This window comes from Tinamus guttatus, unplaced genomic scaffold, assembly GCF_059628265.1.
Source record: "Tinamus guttatus ecotype Peru unplaced genomic scaffold, ASM5962826v1 Tinamus_guttatus_pri_ptg000653l, whole genome shotgun sequence".
NCBI lineage: Eukaryota > Metazoa > Chordata > Aves > Tinamiformes > Tinamidae > Tinamus > Tinamus guttatus.
Window position 1 is genome coordinate 1,055,458 of NW_028289187.1, and position 16,856 is coordinate 1,072,313.

Consider the following 16,856-nt stretch of genomic DNA (forward strand, 5'->3'; position numbering starts at 1 on the left):
CCAAGTAAAGTACCAGTCATGTTGGTAAGACATATGTATTCACCACACATTTTATTAATGGGTGTAATTTACCAATTACAACAAATTGCACCGCTGAACATTAACGCTTCCCAAAGGCCTATTCCGTATTACAAACACTGATAATGGCCATCATGAGACAGTTAGAGCCAACTGTGCTAAGGAACAGCCCAAGTTTACTGAGCACCAGCTGACAGGATCTTTTCTGGGCTGAGAGGCAATGCTGAGCACTAACTGGTGATGATTGAAGCACCTCAGTTTTAGACTCTTGTCTCATGGGGACTAGGAGGGTGCAATCATCCATATTCACAGCATCACAGGATAGCCAAGGTTGGAAGGGGGCTCTAGGGATCACCTAGTCCAACCCCCCTGCTCCAGCAGGGACACCTAGAGCACGTGGCACAGGGTGGCATCCAGGCGGGTTTGGAAGATCTCCAGAGAAGGAGACTCCACAACCTCTCTGGGCAGCCTGTTCCAGGGCTCTGTCACCCTCACAGGAAAGAAGTTCTTCCTCACATGGAGGTGGACCTTCCTGTGTCTCAACTTGTACCCATTACCCCTTATCCTGCCACCAGCCACCACAGAGAAGAGTCTGGCCCCATCCTGCCTACATTCTCCCCTCAGGTACTTATACATATTGATCAGATCCCCTCTCAATCTTCTCTTCTCCAGGCTAAACAGGCTCAGCTCACTTAGTCTTTCTTCATATGATAGATGCCCCCATCCCTTAACCATCTTCATGGCTCTACGCTGGACCCTCTCTAGAAGCTTCACATTTCTCTTGTACTGGGGAGCCCAGAACTGCACACAATAATCCAGGTGTGGCCTCACCAGAGCTGAGTAGAGGGGCAGGATCCCCTCCCTCGACCTGCTGGCCACACATACTGCAGCTGAGAAGGCAGTAATTTCTCAAAGCCCTGTCCTATTTAATGCTTGTGACCTCATGACCGTATCATTGCGAAAGACTGACACATTACAGACAATGCTGATATTTGTTTTACCTTCCTACAGAGGTTCTATGTTACCTGCAACAGTAACTTATTTTGTTTCCCTGAAAAAATTTTACATTCCAAGTAATTATGTAGCTATTTCAAAATTCTGTTTAATTCTATTTTACGATGCATTGGAAATGATCAATGTATAAATTAATCTTGTATACTGTGGCCCAAATACAAGCGAAAAACAACAAAATCAGCAAAGTTTCTATAAACATACATCTTTAAAAACAAAATCTGAATCTAACCTATTATTTGAGTTTAGAGGTAAATTCCAAAACAAGACAAGGTTGGTAAAGATTTATAGCTTTATTATTATCATCTTCCATATCTTCCTTACCTGAACCACCCAGGGACTGTTGGCAAAGGCCATGATATCTCTTTCTTCCCAGAAGAAGGCTGAATCTGATCTCTTGATCATTTCAAATTTACTAAGCAGCTTCATTGCATAAACCTTCTGTGTCATTTTGTGGCGAACCTGTTGGTTGAGAAGGAGCAAAACAGTATTTTTAATATGCCTTGTAAAAAAATTAAAAACCAGCACAGCATATTTCTCCTATTTGCAAACTCTTTTCTGGGATGTGATGACCCAAGGTCTTCTTACACAGTTAAGAGCTTGAAAACTTCCAAACGTGGAATGCAAAACCTGACAGCTGCTCCAAAAACACACAGTGCGGTGGAACAAGAGGGATGCCGGGGTAGGAGGCTGCCAAAGCATGGCAACTGCTGCAGGAGCTGTGACAAGCCGGGAGGAGGAGTTGCAGGGCTGCACAGCTCTGGGAGGGTCTCTGTTTTCCAAGGACACGTTGGTGTGCAAGTGCTATGGGGGGTAGCTGCACCTTGCTCAAACTGAGAGTGCTAAACAGAAGTTCTCAGAATGAGAAAAGCCCCACTTTTCTACAAAGGATGGAAATGCCGTTCTGAGTATTTCCTGAGCAACTCCACTTATTTCAAACGCTGAAATTCCCCAACCTTTTAGTTTAGACACTATCCAAACTTAACCACGCTGCTTTGGAGGAATGTTTAACAGCGTCTTCCTTTGCCCAGCAGCACCACTTCATGACCTTCCTGTCTGTAGTGCACAGCTCCAGAAAGGCACTTTTGGTTTGCTCTGCACTAGGGAAGCAGCAGCCTCCTCCCACCGAGCTGCGAGCATTTGTGTCACTCAAGCTCATGGGCAGGATTTGTAGAAACAGGACAAGCATTAGATGCAAAAAAAAAAAAAAAAAAAAAAAAAAAAAAAAAAAAGGGCTTGGAAACAGTGTTGGAAACAGTGGTATCACAAATGGAAATGCTATCATCTATCATCTGATGTTCTCAAAACTGCAGCTTTTTACTGTCAAGATGCAGGTACAAACATTTTTGGACTGGCCTCTTGCATACTTGATCAGTAGCCTACAACTTTCTGCAGAGCCAAATCAAAACCCTCCACCAAACTTCAAAACAGAAACACTTTGTTAGCAAGTCTAGAAGCAGGTGCATTTAAAGACATTAATCTTCTAGATTGGATGTGTTCGCTAGTGGGTTAGTTTTTATTCTGAGAACTAACTGCCTCCCATTTACTAATCCCAGATGGGATGATTTGCAGGCCTGGAGGAACAGTCCGAAGTGTGTTCTGTGAAGCAGACCTGTTGGGATCCTTCTGCTCAAAATCAGAAGGAAGCTCTGTCAACCTCAAAGAAAATGATGTTTAAAATGTTTTTTTTTTTTTTTTTTTTGTGAGACTGCGTATATAAATATCTCTAATGTATTTTATTAGTTTATGATCCCTCAAATCACTGTGTGCTCCTGCCTGGGTGTGGGTGGTATAGCTGACTTCATGCAACAGAAAAATTGCTTCCTGCTACTAGGATAAAAAGGAGTCTCCAATAGTCAGCACAGCCTGAAACAAGCTCCTGCACAGGAAAAGCAAAATAAACAAGGAGGGAACAGAAATCAGTCCGTGCACTTGTCCAAGGCAGTGCCGTTAGGTTATTAGTTGGTTTATTTATTGAGAAAGATTCATGATAGACCCTTTCTCTCTGCAGAAAGGATTTGAAGCAGCAAGTAGAGTGCAGGCACGTGTGAAGCTTGGCTGTGTCCTACCAAGCCTTACAGGTAGGTGCACGGACTTGCCAAAGGTTTTACTTCTCACATCCCTACCCCAGCCCCTGGACAGGCTGCTTAGCAGTTTAGGCTACTGTGCTCTTTACTCAAAGCTCTATTTGCACATATATATACACTATATAGCATATGATCTCAGTATTAAACTGTCATGATATTTCACTTTCCTCCATTGTTTAAACGAACTGCCAAATTTAAAGTCCAAGCTCACAGCACTACGGTCACTCTCAAAATAGGCAGGAAAATCCCTTCATGCCATTAACATAGAGTAACATAGCCTGATTTAACTCATGAAAAATGCATGAAACAGCACATTTTTTGCTCTAATCTGCCTCACTAATGCAAGGTAAAGTAAGATCAATGAGTTTGCACAGAATGAATCTGTAATTTTTGCAGTATTCCTACCAAAAGTTTATTTATCTATAGATTGTCTAAGAAGACTGATTTGAGTCTTAACTACATTAACTACATTGTATTAAAATTGGAACCATTCTAGGAAAGAAAATGAAGATCCTAAAGTGCCATACTGAAATTAAGCATAAGGCTTTGGAGCAATTATCAATATCCCAAAATACTGAACAGAGCCATAGAAAATTACTACAGAAATGCTGCCATCGTTAACACCCTGAAAAAAAATCCAGCTAGCAGACCACTACTGCATTATACAAACTACTATGGATGTGTGTGCACACACACGGCAGCTGGCAAACTCTGCCTACGATACAAACCCCTTATGGCTAACACTGAACCTCTTCACACACTGCTGGCTATGCCTATGGAATATACGCTTCAGTTGCAAAGCTAGAGCATTTTTCCTCAAGCAAAAATACATAAAGATATACGCAAGACGTGCTGTTTCTGCATACCCCATGAGTACTGTATTAAGCACCATAATTCATTTTTTCTGTCTGCCTTGGACACCAGTCCCTATTACTCACTGCATTGCAACCAGTGAGGGGACCTGGCAGCTGAGGGCGACTCCGCCGCCGCAGAGCCAGCAAAGCCAGGGCCGCAGCGACAGAGCAGAGTTCAGTACTTCTAGCGTTGGAGAAAACTGCTGGTCCATCAAGTCAGATGCTCGGACTGAAACCTCTCTTACTGGACAGAATTTGTGGGGAAAAGAGGCAGGATTTTGTAAATCTAGCTCTAAGACACAACATGTTGAACGCAGGTTTCATTGTAGCTGGGATCTGGGAAGCTGCTGTGGCCCCCCTGTTTTCTTCACAAGGAACTGCTACCTGGGAGCAAAAACGTTGGATTTTTTCTTCTCTTGGAAGGCTGCATATTTTGCACAATATGTTAACGTGCTCCTTTTGGGGCTTAAACAAATATTGAGCAATGCACGACTGCACATGCTGACAAAAGAACATGAAATTCAAGAATGCGAATTATATTCAAGTATATTTTATTCATGGTTCTTTCTGTGTTTAGTCCAAACTGAAACAAATCTCTATTTTGATCACAGAATGCTTGGAAAAAATTCTGATTCCTGCAAATCCACCACATGCAGCTGTGGTGTTAACACTCCGAATGGCACAGAAAGAGGTACAGATTTAGCTCAATGGTTTAAACTTATATCATGCCCTGCGACTCAAAAAAAAATCCAGGTATGTATGCCCTCATCACTAGCTAATGTTAGTACAGTGTTGATTAACCCCCTGCTTTTTAGCAGTAGGAGAGTGCAGTATTATGATTTCTACTTATATTTTTTAGATCCCAGGAAAAGAAGGTTAAGTTGGTAGGAAGAGCTCTATAAACAGACAGAAATTTCCTGCCAGTCCCAGGAATTTTTAAACTTCTTATTTTGAGACTTCAATAACTTATTAAAAAAAAAAAAAATCTTTACTTGACCAGATTATTATGAATGTTACCATCGCATTTTAAGGACAAATGACAAGCTTTTATTCAGCCCCCTTGAACTACCTAAATAATTCCAGTATGCACTTTGTGAACTACTGCGTTAAGTTAAAAAAATTTCAAGATTTTGCTTCTAAGCCAGAACAAATTTAAAATCTATATTTAAAATTAAATGTAAAAAGCAAAGGAAAAGCATTTTAATGTTAATTGCTTATAAATATGCATACAAAAAATGTAGATTTCTTTTTGAAGCACATTGAAAATACAATGCCTTTGTGTGCTTCTAGCAAACAGATCAGCAAGACATCTAAAAACTGCAGATGGTTTTGGTTATGGGGATATTCTCTTTCTTATTTTCTCCCTTAAAAGACATGGAAGGGGAACCCTGGTCCTTACAGGATGATTTTTAATAGTTACCATAGCAGAAATATATAATTTAAAAAGTCAGTGCTAGAAGACTAAAACAAATATTTGACATAAGTGTCACTGAAAAGATGGAGGCCAAGGAGCTCCCCTCCAGCAGCTCCTTTTCAAATACACAGTGTTCTGCTGAAGGCTGTTTCTCCTCTTACCAACAAGGATATAAAAGCATACACAATTTACACATTAATTCTTTAATGTCTTGATTGCAAATGCCTATCTGCGGAAATGCTATTCCCTACACTTAATTTTTCTGAACAAAGTGGAACAGACCCTGAAAGAAACAGAAGAGCAAGGAGCTACATTCTCATATTGCCATACATGGATGAAGTTGTCTTTAAAAAAAAAAAACAAAATAAATAATAAAAAAAGACTGATTAAATGTTGTTCACTGTTACATGAATCACATCTAAATTTGAAAATTATGCATGAGTCAGAGAAACAGTCTAGCCGCAGTTTTCCACCACTCTATTTTTCATTTGATTTTGAAAGGCACTTTACACAATGTGTCGGGAAGAATATTTAAGCAAAAGCTTCATCTTCTTTACATTGTATTAACTCCCGAAAGAGGAATACAGCATTTAACTCATCTACCATGATATGCAAAGAAACATACCTAATAGTTTCCAGATTTATTTTCAACAAGAAAATAAATACTGACTTATTGATGAAGAAGAATCAAAATTATATCTGCTTTAGTCAGTGCAACTTAAGGAAGTCACTGGTAAAAGGTAAACAAACAGAAAGAAAATAAAAATCTTGCAGACTTGCTTTTTCCTTTTTTTTTCTCCTTTCTTTCTTTTTTTAAACTTTTCTACTTCTATCCCAAGTATTTTTTTTTCTCCAGTTGTATTATTTCACCAATATTAATATGGAAGATACATAATAAAGTTATTGTTTTTATATATTATGCACCTCCTCTAAACACTTCAGAGTTGTTTTTAAGAATTTTTATTTCTTAACAAAAACCCCAAATATCATCACATCTTCCAAAAATGCTCCACATTACAAAGTTATGATTTTACCCGTTTACCGGTTTCCAGCTAGAGCCATAAACCCGTCGAAGCAATAAATCATGACACTCTTACCAGCTGCACTTCTCCAAAAGCACCTCTTCCGATCACTTTAACAACATCATAGTCTTCAGCTTTCATTTGTAAAGCTCGGATTTTTTCCACAACTTTCTCATCTAAAACAAATTAAACAAAGCTATTATAATGCATGCATAACAGAACACAAGGATTTTTGCTCATGTTTGTCATTTAGTATCAAAGAGAGCTATTTGAACCTAAATGTTTACAGCCTTCTTGGTAATTCTTTAAATTATGCTAAATTATTTCTACTCATCTGGAAAAGGGTGACAACTTCTACCTTAAACTATAAAATTTAAACTTTTGAGGGGGAATTTAATTTTCATTTAACACCTTTAACCATTTGTAATGTAAATCATGACATTACACACTGACTATGTCAGCGGGGAGTTAATGCTAACAAATATTTAGCAAATAGTTTGGCCATTGCTACATTGAGGATCTTGAAGGTCTTTTCCAAGCACAATGATTCTGTGATCCTCACGAAGGGCAGCCTGGCTGGGTGCAAGTAATTCAGAAGACTCCTCAGTTCCCTCGAGGAACCTCTTTTCATCCAAGTGAGCAACAAGGCAACGTGATGAGGCATTCTATTATACCTGGAAGACCTCCTCAGGGATGATGAAGTCACTGTCGGCCTTTGCTGAAGTAACTGTGGGATGGTGGAATGTAAGACCCTGACAGAACCAAAGGAGGCAAAGACAAACTCTGGACTTTAAGAGAAGGAATTTGGGCTGGTTTGAGAAATAAATGCATAGGCCAAACCCCTCCAGGAAGCGCCGGGTGGGAAAAGAAGCCCAGGAGAGTGGGTTGATCTTCAGGGAAGAGCCCTGCAGCACAAGAAGAGTCTGTTCTGGTGGAGCTGGAAATTGAGCAGGCAAAGCAGGGGGCCAGCTTGGAACAAGGGGGAACTCCTGTGGGGGCTCAAATGTGAAAAGGGAGGATTTGGAAGGTGGGAGCAGGGATGAGCTACTCAGGAAAATATACCAGGCGTGCAGGGAAAGCCAAAGCTCAGCTGGAGTTGAAACTAGCTGGGGTTAGAAAGAGTAACATGAAAAACTTCTCGGCAATAAAAGAAAATCTGAGGTAAGCATAGGGCCATAGCTCTCAACAGGAGAGAATAATTAAACCTTGTAAAGCTGGAAAATCTGCTACGTTCAGGGTGCTGACAATGTTGTGAAAAGATTAAGAGTACAGGCAGGAAAAGAAGTGGAGGGAATGTAAACATTTTTTTTACAGGGAATCACGAAAGCTTAGACAGGAAGAGTAAGACATCAAAAAAGGCTCAGCCAGACCAAATTTATTATTTCAATCATGATGTGAACTAATTCTGCAGTCTGACAGGGAAAGAGCGCTTGGAAGCGCTCAGAAGGTCTAGCACAGGCTAAGGACCAGGCAAATTTAAGGGACAAATGGTTGTACAGAAGGAACATGAGCAAATTTCAAGTCAGAAAGAACATTCCATTAAAGTTTTGAACATAAAATTTCACATAAAATTTTCCCTTTCCCCAAGGGAGGGGAATCACATGAATTTATTTTCAAATATTTGCGAGATGGGCTAGAATTGAAACATGTTGAAGGGATGAGGTAATCCTACATTATCTCTATTTTTGGTTGGAAACTCACAGAAATACTTTTGTTCTAGATTCAAAAAATAATACAGAAATTATAAACAATTTTAATACAGTTTCAGTTAAAATGTTCAAACAGCAAGCATTAAACACCAAAGTTAAGCAGTAAAAAACCCCACAAAGTAAGCAAATGAGGCAATAGCTGATTTGCTGATTTCATCAGCCTTATAAAGAGATGAGAATGAATCAATCCTACTTGCTCTACTAAAAGATTTAACAATCCTATTTAAAAAGAAATCTACGCATAGATATTTTATAGAGTTATACTGATGGACCATCTTTTTTTTTTTTTTCTTTCCAAGTTCGACAGATAATCAAAGCAAGAAACTAATCTGAAGAAAAAAATTTCACAGGACTGCGAAGCAAGCTCAGGGAAGCCCTGAAGCAGTATCATATTTGCAACATATTGGATCATATGATTTAGTTCATGTATCACATAACAAGATCAGATTCAAGGTGCAGGAAATCTTTCCAACACCACCCGAAGAAGAATTTTACTGTGGGGATGAATTATCAAAATGTAACATACAACTTTGATGCAGATCAGATATCAGAGATTATTTCTACATAAATTCACACCAGCATGAAGCCCAGTGGAAGAAAGATGTCAAGTGAAAAGATACGAGATGAAGTGCACAATCCTAGATTATTATAGAATCATATAAAATACTATAACATTTGAGTAGAAGCCCTAAAACGTGAAACATATCACCACCTATGAGTCAGGTTTATTCTTCAACATAGCAAAGACCAGGAATGTCAGTTAACAGAAGTGTTTTAAGTCAGCTTTTGATTTACGACTCAAAAAAATGATACTGCAACCTTGCAAGGAATGGAGCCTCATTTTCTGAGTGGGTACAGATTTTGGATCAGTAGACAGCTGGCAACAAGAATGTGTCCGAAGCTTACAAGTACTTGTGCAAATTGAGTAAATATGTGACTGAAAAGGAGAAGAGGCCTAGGCTTTCCTGCACTGGAAAAAAAAAATGTTATACTAAGGTAATTTTCTCAGACTCTAAAAAGAAAATATATCAGGCATTTGCAAACATGTATATATGGGGAAAAAAGAATGCAAGGGAGTGAAATTTTATCTTTACAGAGCAGTGTCTTCCAGGGAAAAGAAAGTGACTCCCAACAAAAGATCTGATTATCTGCAGAGCACCACAAGCAGAAGACATGGAGACACATAAAGCAGCAGCTCTCTGACCTGCAGAGCAGCCATCTCTGACCACTGGAGAATGAGTCTCATGGAAGAACTGGACAACGAAGGGACTTGATCTACCAAGTGACCAAAAGAAGACTAACAACACTGACATATAACCTGTTTATACTTTCAAGACATTCTATCTCAAAAACATGGACTCCATTTCCTGCTTTCCTTGGAAAATGTTGATTATTTGATCACTACTCATCACTATTCCTAGTAAAACAATTATCATTTAAAATAGAATTGAGGCCAAATGTGTCGCAGTGACTGGAATGATCTATCAAGATCTTGACCTTGAAGTCAAGAGAAAACTAGAGGCACAACCAGCTCATTAACTCAACATGGGATCTACACCACACTACATTTCTGAGATTTCTCCTGGTATCTAACATTTCATCTGTTTCATCATTAGGAAGATTCCAGAGAAATCACAATAACCAATACAGTATGATTAACATCATACTAGACAGTGCATTTATGTCATTAACTGCAGAATTGGCATATGATTCATATGAATTGTTATCTTTGCAAGAAGGTCATCTGGATCCACTTTGCTTAATGGGAACAGCTTCTAAGCAGTATCTGCTTGGAGAAGGAAAGGGCAAAAACAAACTTTCCAGGAAGTCCCTTCAGAGCTTTTGCCCTGCTGCTACACAAACGACACACCTGTATTAAAGGTTCTTCCCAGTGTAATGAGGAATGTTGCCATTGCAGCCGAAAGCTCACCGTCCTCCAAAACAGCAGCAGATCATTTGAGCAGTGGAGCTTTCCAGTTTTTGAGCAACGCTGATCAATGCATGCAACAGCACTGGTGAGTTTGCAAAGTCAGAGTTCCTGAACTGAGCTGGACGTGTGGCTGGAGCCACTTCCTGTCTTCTTTGGGTTATCCTTAAATCCATTTGTCATTCCCTTCTATTCCTGACCACAGGGTATCAACAACTAAATATTTTTAACTGTTGCCTAAGATTGTTGCTTTATTGTTTAAATTTTTATTGTTGTTGTTGTTGTTGTTGTTAAAGGGTATGCAGTACATGTGAGGGAGATCACCAAGAAAACGTGTAAAAGACTAAGACACGATTCAACATTTGGCAAATCTCAGATCACAGCAAAGGGGAGTTGGAAGAATTTACTCAATCTGTTGCCATTGCTAAGATGACAGAAGGGGAAAAATCAGAAAGATTTCTTGCACTGAAAAACTCAATTTTCTTCTCTAAAATAAGTTCATTTTTGCTCACAGAGAACTATAAAATTCCTCTCATTGTTTTGTGAATTCACTTTGAAGTTATGCTCTCCTGACCTTTTCTGCCTTTCAGTATCCTTTGCTGGACACTCAGAAAAAAAAGCAGTAGCTTAACCACAGCTTATGTACGAGATACTTATGTACATCATGATAAATACATGTTCTACTTTGCCTTTGTGTCTTGAAGAATGTGGCAAGAAATGAGAATAGTAAGGGAAAGCAGGGCATGAAAAGCTTCTTGCATATAAAACACACCAGAAAAGCTTCTTTTGCAAAGTGATCCCAAAAATAGGATGTACCAAACTCCTAGAATAAGGGCAACTAATAAATAATAACTGTGAAATGAATTAAACACTTGAGTTTCAGCTTGAAACTATGAGTTGAGATGAATATCAATTAGTATCTCAGTTGAGACAATATTTCGCTAAACTATTTCACCTTTAAATTAAGCTTTTAACAAACCACTAAGCTGACTACTAATAACTTGCAGCGTTTGAGTTCAAGCCCTTGGGAATATATTAAAAAAAACCCTTTCTCCAAGTGATATTGTGGAAGAATTAGGAAATTAATTGACTAAGATTGTGATCGTTATAGCAATGTTTTCCCCAATTTTTTGAGGATTTATGTAACTTTGACTATAGTGATTATAAGCAACTACACTGCTTCAGCTACTTCACGTTGCATTGTAGAGCACTTGACTCACAAAATGGCTATGTCACATCTCTGCAGTAGCTTCAGGAACCTTTCTGCCTTCAGGAGGGATAAGGTCCTTATCTTCCTCGAACATCCCACTAGTCAGAGCTCTGTCACACTCTTTGGACAATAATTCTCATCTAGGCATTTGCGACAGCTCTTCAGATGATGCGAGAAATCAGAAGAGACAAGAGCTCATTGTCCCTTCTCTGTGACAGCACCAACTTAATGTTCCACAAATTGTGAACAGTATTCCCAAATTCTCTTCCAAGCTGAAGGTGGCGAGAGGCCAAACCCTCCTCCTGGTCATGAGGGCTGTTCTTGCACATGCTCTTCCCTTCCAGTGGCACCTGCTCCCCTCTGAACCATTTCTGCAGAGACTAAGTGGTAGTTTCAACGACTTAAACCTTCACAAACCGGCAATGCCAAGTGAAGCCCCATCCTTCTCCTGCCTTTTCCTCCTCCTGAACAGCTCCGTTTGTGCTGGCGAAGTGAAGAAATATGAAAATCAGAAACTGGTCTCTGCTTTCCTTTTGCCTGACTAGCTTTAACAAAAATACAGCTACAAAGTGTTACTTCTGTTCAGTTCCTCAAACTCATTTGCAACACACTAAACAGACATCTGTATCAGAAAGGAATTTAAAACAAAATGCTGAGCCAGGATGGGCTCTTCTAGCTTGAATGCAGGAATATTACCAGCCTCAAATGTCTACCGAAGTCTCACTCCAGAGAGGCTTTTTTCAAAAACATGAAGTCCCAGAAGATGCCCAGCACTGTTTTCCATTCTCTCCCAGGCAATACTATAAGATCACAGACGTTGTATGACTCACTCTTCAAAGAGATGCACTGCTTTGCAACATGTGAACCAAAATAACTCCTTTCCATGCTTTTTAAAGACACCTCAGGTAAGTGTGAAGTACACTGCTCAAAACAATTAACTACTGTGAATTTAAAGGATTCACATACCCACAAATGTCAGATTTTTTAAAGTATTTCTGAATCCTCCTTAACTGCTTTTTGCCTACTTCATCTGTAAACTGTCAGCTGATTTACAGACAAGGCAGTAAAAGTTGTGGGCCAAAGTAAATTTGTAGGGTTCTCCCATTGCTGGTAGTCTGCTTGGCATATAGGATGCTTAATTTTTAAGACATCAGCACAACTATGGCTGCAGTAGAGAACAACAGGAGAGAAGCAAGAGCAGAAATGGGTAGAAACACAACAGGATGGTTAGGGCCACGAAAGAAAACACTATTTCCAAGGCTTAACTCTTATGCGGTTGCTAATTTGAATAGCTCACGAGCACAGGACTTACAAGCTAAAAAGGCACCTAGCTTTGTTGTACTGCAAAATAGCATTGTAAAACACAGGTGAATTCAAATAGTTCACGAAAGGTACCAATAATGTAATTTGCATCCTTTTCATGTTCACTGTAGATAGGACATTTCCCTCATAGCAATTTTTATACAGATGGTTTACACTGGATTCTTACGGTGTGCCAGTTTGGATACATCACTAAACTGCTCATTATTGAGAAAATTCTGGTTTTGGTTGTTCCTAGCCATATGGTATCTTGGAAGTGAAGAGGTCTTAACCTTGCCATGTTGCTTGCAAGCTTCATACACTGCTACCAAGGAAGAGCAGCTCTTGCATGCTTAGTTAACTTCATCCAGAAGCAAACGAAACCTGATCTGTTGATGCATCCTGCCCCTTCAAGTGGTTCTGTGTGTACCACCAGCTAAGAAAATGCTGTCATTTGCTTCTCCCTGCCACACAAGGCTCTCTGGACAGCAACAGGGCCACTTTTTTTGAGTTACAAATATTTTAAGCAGGGAAATAAGTCACTGAATTTGAAAGGGAGCTGTAGTTATTGCAGAAGGTAGCTGATTGCTCTTTACAGAACAAACACAACCCAAGTGATGCAACAGAGTAAACTATAATAATTCAGTTTCAACATCAACAGAAGCTTCTCTCTTAGATTAGATAAGAGTTTACATAAAAAGTTTACATTTTGAGCAATTAATTACTACAAAGCGATAACTAGGATACACTTTGCAAATTACTTTATAGCAGATACTTAAAAGGTAACATAAAACAAATCTTGATAACCATAGTTGTAAAAATTACATCCCACAGTTGGTATTTTTCAAAATATTTTTAAGAATATAACAACTTCCCCAAATGAAACATTGTTGTGATTGATTCTTTAAAACAGAAGTTTTACAACAAGAGTTAGAACAACTGGTAAAATGAAAATAAGCAACTCTGATAATAAATAACTGCAATCACAGCACTATCATTGTTTAAGATCCACGTGCAACTTACATCTATTTAAGAAATTATCTATGTTCTTGTTTTTTCTCAACGCTGGATAATCCAGATCAAGGACCAAGGAATTCAGGCCATCCTGGAAAGAAATAAAGAGAAAATAATTGATTTTAAAATAGAAATTAAAACTTGCTTAAAACTACTACACCAAGACGGTTTACATATATATATTCTTCAAGCACATGGTATATTCCTAGCAGGCTAATAAAAGTGGCTCTGGAGTATGTGTGTGTACACATACACGTCACAGCAAAGCAGCTAGAAGACACTGACTGACTGTCAATGACTCAGCCTAGCAGGAGTATATGTGCATTACTACGGATCAGTGAAGCTGTGTTGTAAACAGGAGAACTGATCCTATTCCAATGCCTAAATGTCAATTTAGATACTGGGTCCACTCAATTTCTTTTTTTTAACCCCTTATTGCATTTTAACTGCATATTCCCGAACCTTACATGCATACTATCCACATTTTTGCTTTGTTTAGGCTTTCTATCCTTTCTAACTCATGATTTTCAAAAACTGACTGCATAGTTATCTTCTCACAAGCAAGGCATGACCTAATTGTAAGAAGAGAATTCACCACAGAACTCAAGCTCACAGAATTAATTACTTTTTCTGAGTAACTCAACACAAGAGAAGCCAGAACTCTACCTGCCATTCTGCTACCAATTCCCACTGCCTCCATATAAAACAACTTTCTTGGGACCTTTAAGAATAGTGACTAAAGAGATCTAATTTAAAAACAGTATTTTAAACTCTTGACACACAGTTCCATCTTCCTTAGCTTAAAAGAGATTTCACTCGAAAGCACAGAGAGCTTTCCAATCATACATGGACAAATAAAGAAAAGGGGAGCTGCAGGTACCAAGAAGAGCCCGGGCCTCCCTTCACATGCAGCAGTGATCTGCCTGTGTTCCGCCTGGACCAGCAGTCGTGTTCTTTGCTCTAAAAATAAAATCCTGAATTTTTGTTTTCTTAAGGTTTTTCAAACCTCAGTAGGGCATCCCAGAGATTTAAGTTGATTTAAACAGAGACAATACCATACTTACTAATAAGCAACCAACAAAACAATGGTCTTTCATTCTTCTTTATATCTGACAAACATAAATGATGCTATAGTTTTTATTTTTTTAAACATACCTGGGAAAAGATAATTTCTATTACAAATCTTACTAAAATTATTATACTCATTCTAATAATATAGCTACCTGGATAGAGTCAAAAGCAGGGCCCAAGACCATCAAACTCATTCTGAATGCCAGACTGTGCTAAACACACACATGAATAAGATGAGCAGCATCTCCCCAGACGAAGTATCTAGTTTCACCACAAAAGCCATTAGTGATTAAGTGCACTTCTAAAATTAAGAGTTTCAGTTGCAATAGATTTCTTTTCCTCCTACATAATGAAAATGTCTTGGGAAATATCAGTAGCGATCATTAGATTATATATGAAAAAAATGGGCTTTGCTCAAGAAATTACACATTTGTGGGATTTTACAGTCTCTTTCCCTCCAATAAAAGTCACAGAATATAAGCTTGCCTTAGTGTTTGTTGGAAACTGGTACAGAAGCATCAGTTGTTTCCCACTAGATTCAGCAGTGAGGCTCCAGAGAGGATCACATTTATTTCTTTGCAATTGTTATTATAAAGCATCAGAGTCTCACTGAAGCATTTGGAAGTCTCACAACGCAAAAAATTCTCAAAAAACAAACCACCCCCTCTCCAAAAAGAAAAAGATGCAACACCTAAAATATTGTTGTTTCTTCAAGGGCAGAATGTCTGATTTTATTGTTGAATGCATGTAACAAGGACAGTGATCAAAAAAAAAAAAAAAAAAAAAACACTTAATCATCATTTTTAAAACCCATTTTACCCATAAAACTCATTTTAGAATTTCCTTAGTAAAAGAAAAATAAACTAATGTTCAAAAAAGCTAAAGGGAAAGACGAAGAAGATACCCAGTATGAAGCTTCAGACTTTAAGAATAATATTTATAGCCTGAGCCTTAACTGTAACTGTTGTTGCAAGACCCATTAAGTCATTACCAAATTTCTCATTTCTTAACAATATTTTATATGTGGTGCTCTTGGACATCTTATTCATCTTGCAGAGCAACAGAAGACTAAACATACTTTTAAAGCTGATGCATTTTTTACTAAAGATATAATAAAACTAAGCAGGTTGTTAAACACTCATGGCTTAGGCAGCCTATCAGTTATATAGACACAGCATGTCCAACTGGAAGTAGTGCAGGTGACTTCCTACAAAATAATACAGCAGCATCTGTAATTCAAAGCTATTTAGCAAACACTGGCTCTCCAAAATAGATATAATCCTTAATTGGCAATAATTAATTAGCTGGTGGTCTTGCATGATACCTAACTCCAACATCAAATAAGACCTGAAGCTATACTTCCATTAATATAATTGCGAGGTAACTGCATTAATATATGACTGCCATTTTCAGTGCCAATTTATTGAAGTGAAAACCTTCTTTACTCTCTAGAATCCCTTAATGCAATTAAAGTTTCACAATTCATCCTCAGCATATTTGGCCGATGAATCACAGTTCTCATTTTAAAAATAAAGGCTAATTCTCCTAAACTCTGAGCACATTCTTATTCTATTTCACTCTTCACAGACTAATGTCTTTTTTAACCGTTTTCCATTTTGCTACCAAAGTAGAAATCTAGATACTTAAAATAGGTTTTAAGATAAGGGATATCCAGTACATGTCAACATGTACTTCAGGAATACTGCGTTGCTCTCACACAAGCATTTCGACGTAGGTGTTTCTTGGAGCTTTCTGTTCAAGGGTCTGTTTTACTTTACTCAGCACTGAAGCTGCACTACAGCTGCGTCAAAACATCGCACAGTCCAGCAGAGCACCCAAACTGCAGATAAGTCATCCAGGAAATGACACAGGCCCTGTCTCGGCCTCCCGATAAGACACTTCTACTAGGAAATATGCTATTAAAGTGATTTCACTGTTCACTTCCTCCTTCTGTTATGACAAAAGGTTCAAAACCTAAACAGGCTAAAAATAGCGGCCTCCAGGCAGCGCTGCCAGGGCGGCCCTGCTCCGGCCGGGCCTTCGAAGGCCCCTTGGCAGGCAGGCCCTGGTGGTCCCCAGAGCTCCTTTTCCAAGGCAAAGGCCCAAAGCGGGCGTTTTTTGCCCCGGTGCAGGAGGGTTGCAGAGAGCTGCAGGCCGCGGCGGCACCGAGAGCCGCGCCGGGCGCGGGACCGAGCGGGGCCTTCCTGGCGCACAGCGCAG

General features: G+C 39.0%; 1 protein-coding gene across 2 annotated transcripts in view; it reads right to left on the reverse strand.

Annotated features, from left to right (window-relative positions):
* Positions 1-16,856, reverse strand: part of ROCK2 (Rho associated coiled-coil containing protein kinase 2) — an 85,015-nt gene that overhangs the window by 38,360 nt on the left and 29,799 nt on the right. For both annotated transcript variants that reach the window (XM_088536233.1, XM_088536234.1), the window contains exons 2-4: positions 13,575-13,656; positions 6,482-6,582; positions 1,354-1,491 (exon numbers count right to left, since the gene is read on the reverse strand). In XM_088536233.1, the coding sequence (XP_088392359.1) occupies positions 1,354-1,491; positions 6,482-6,582; positions 13,575-13,656 (321 nt within the window). The remainder of the gene's footprint in view (positions 1-1,353; positions 1,492-6,481; positions 6,583-13,574; positions 13,657-16,856) is intronic.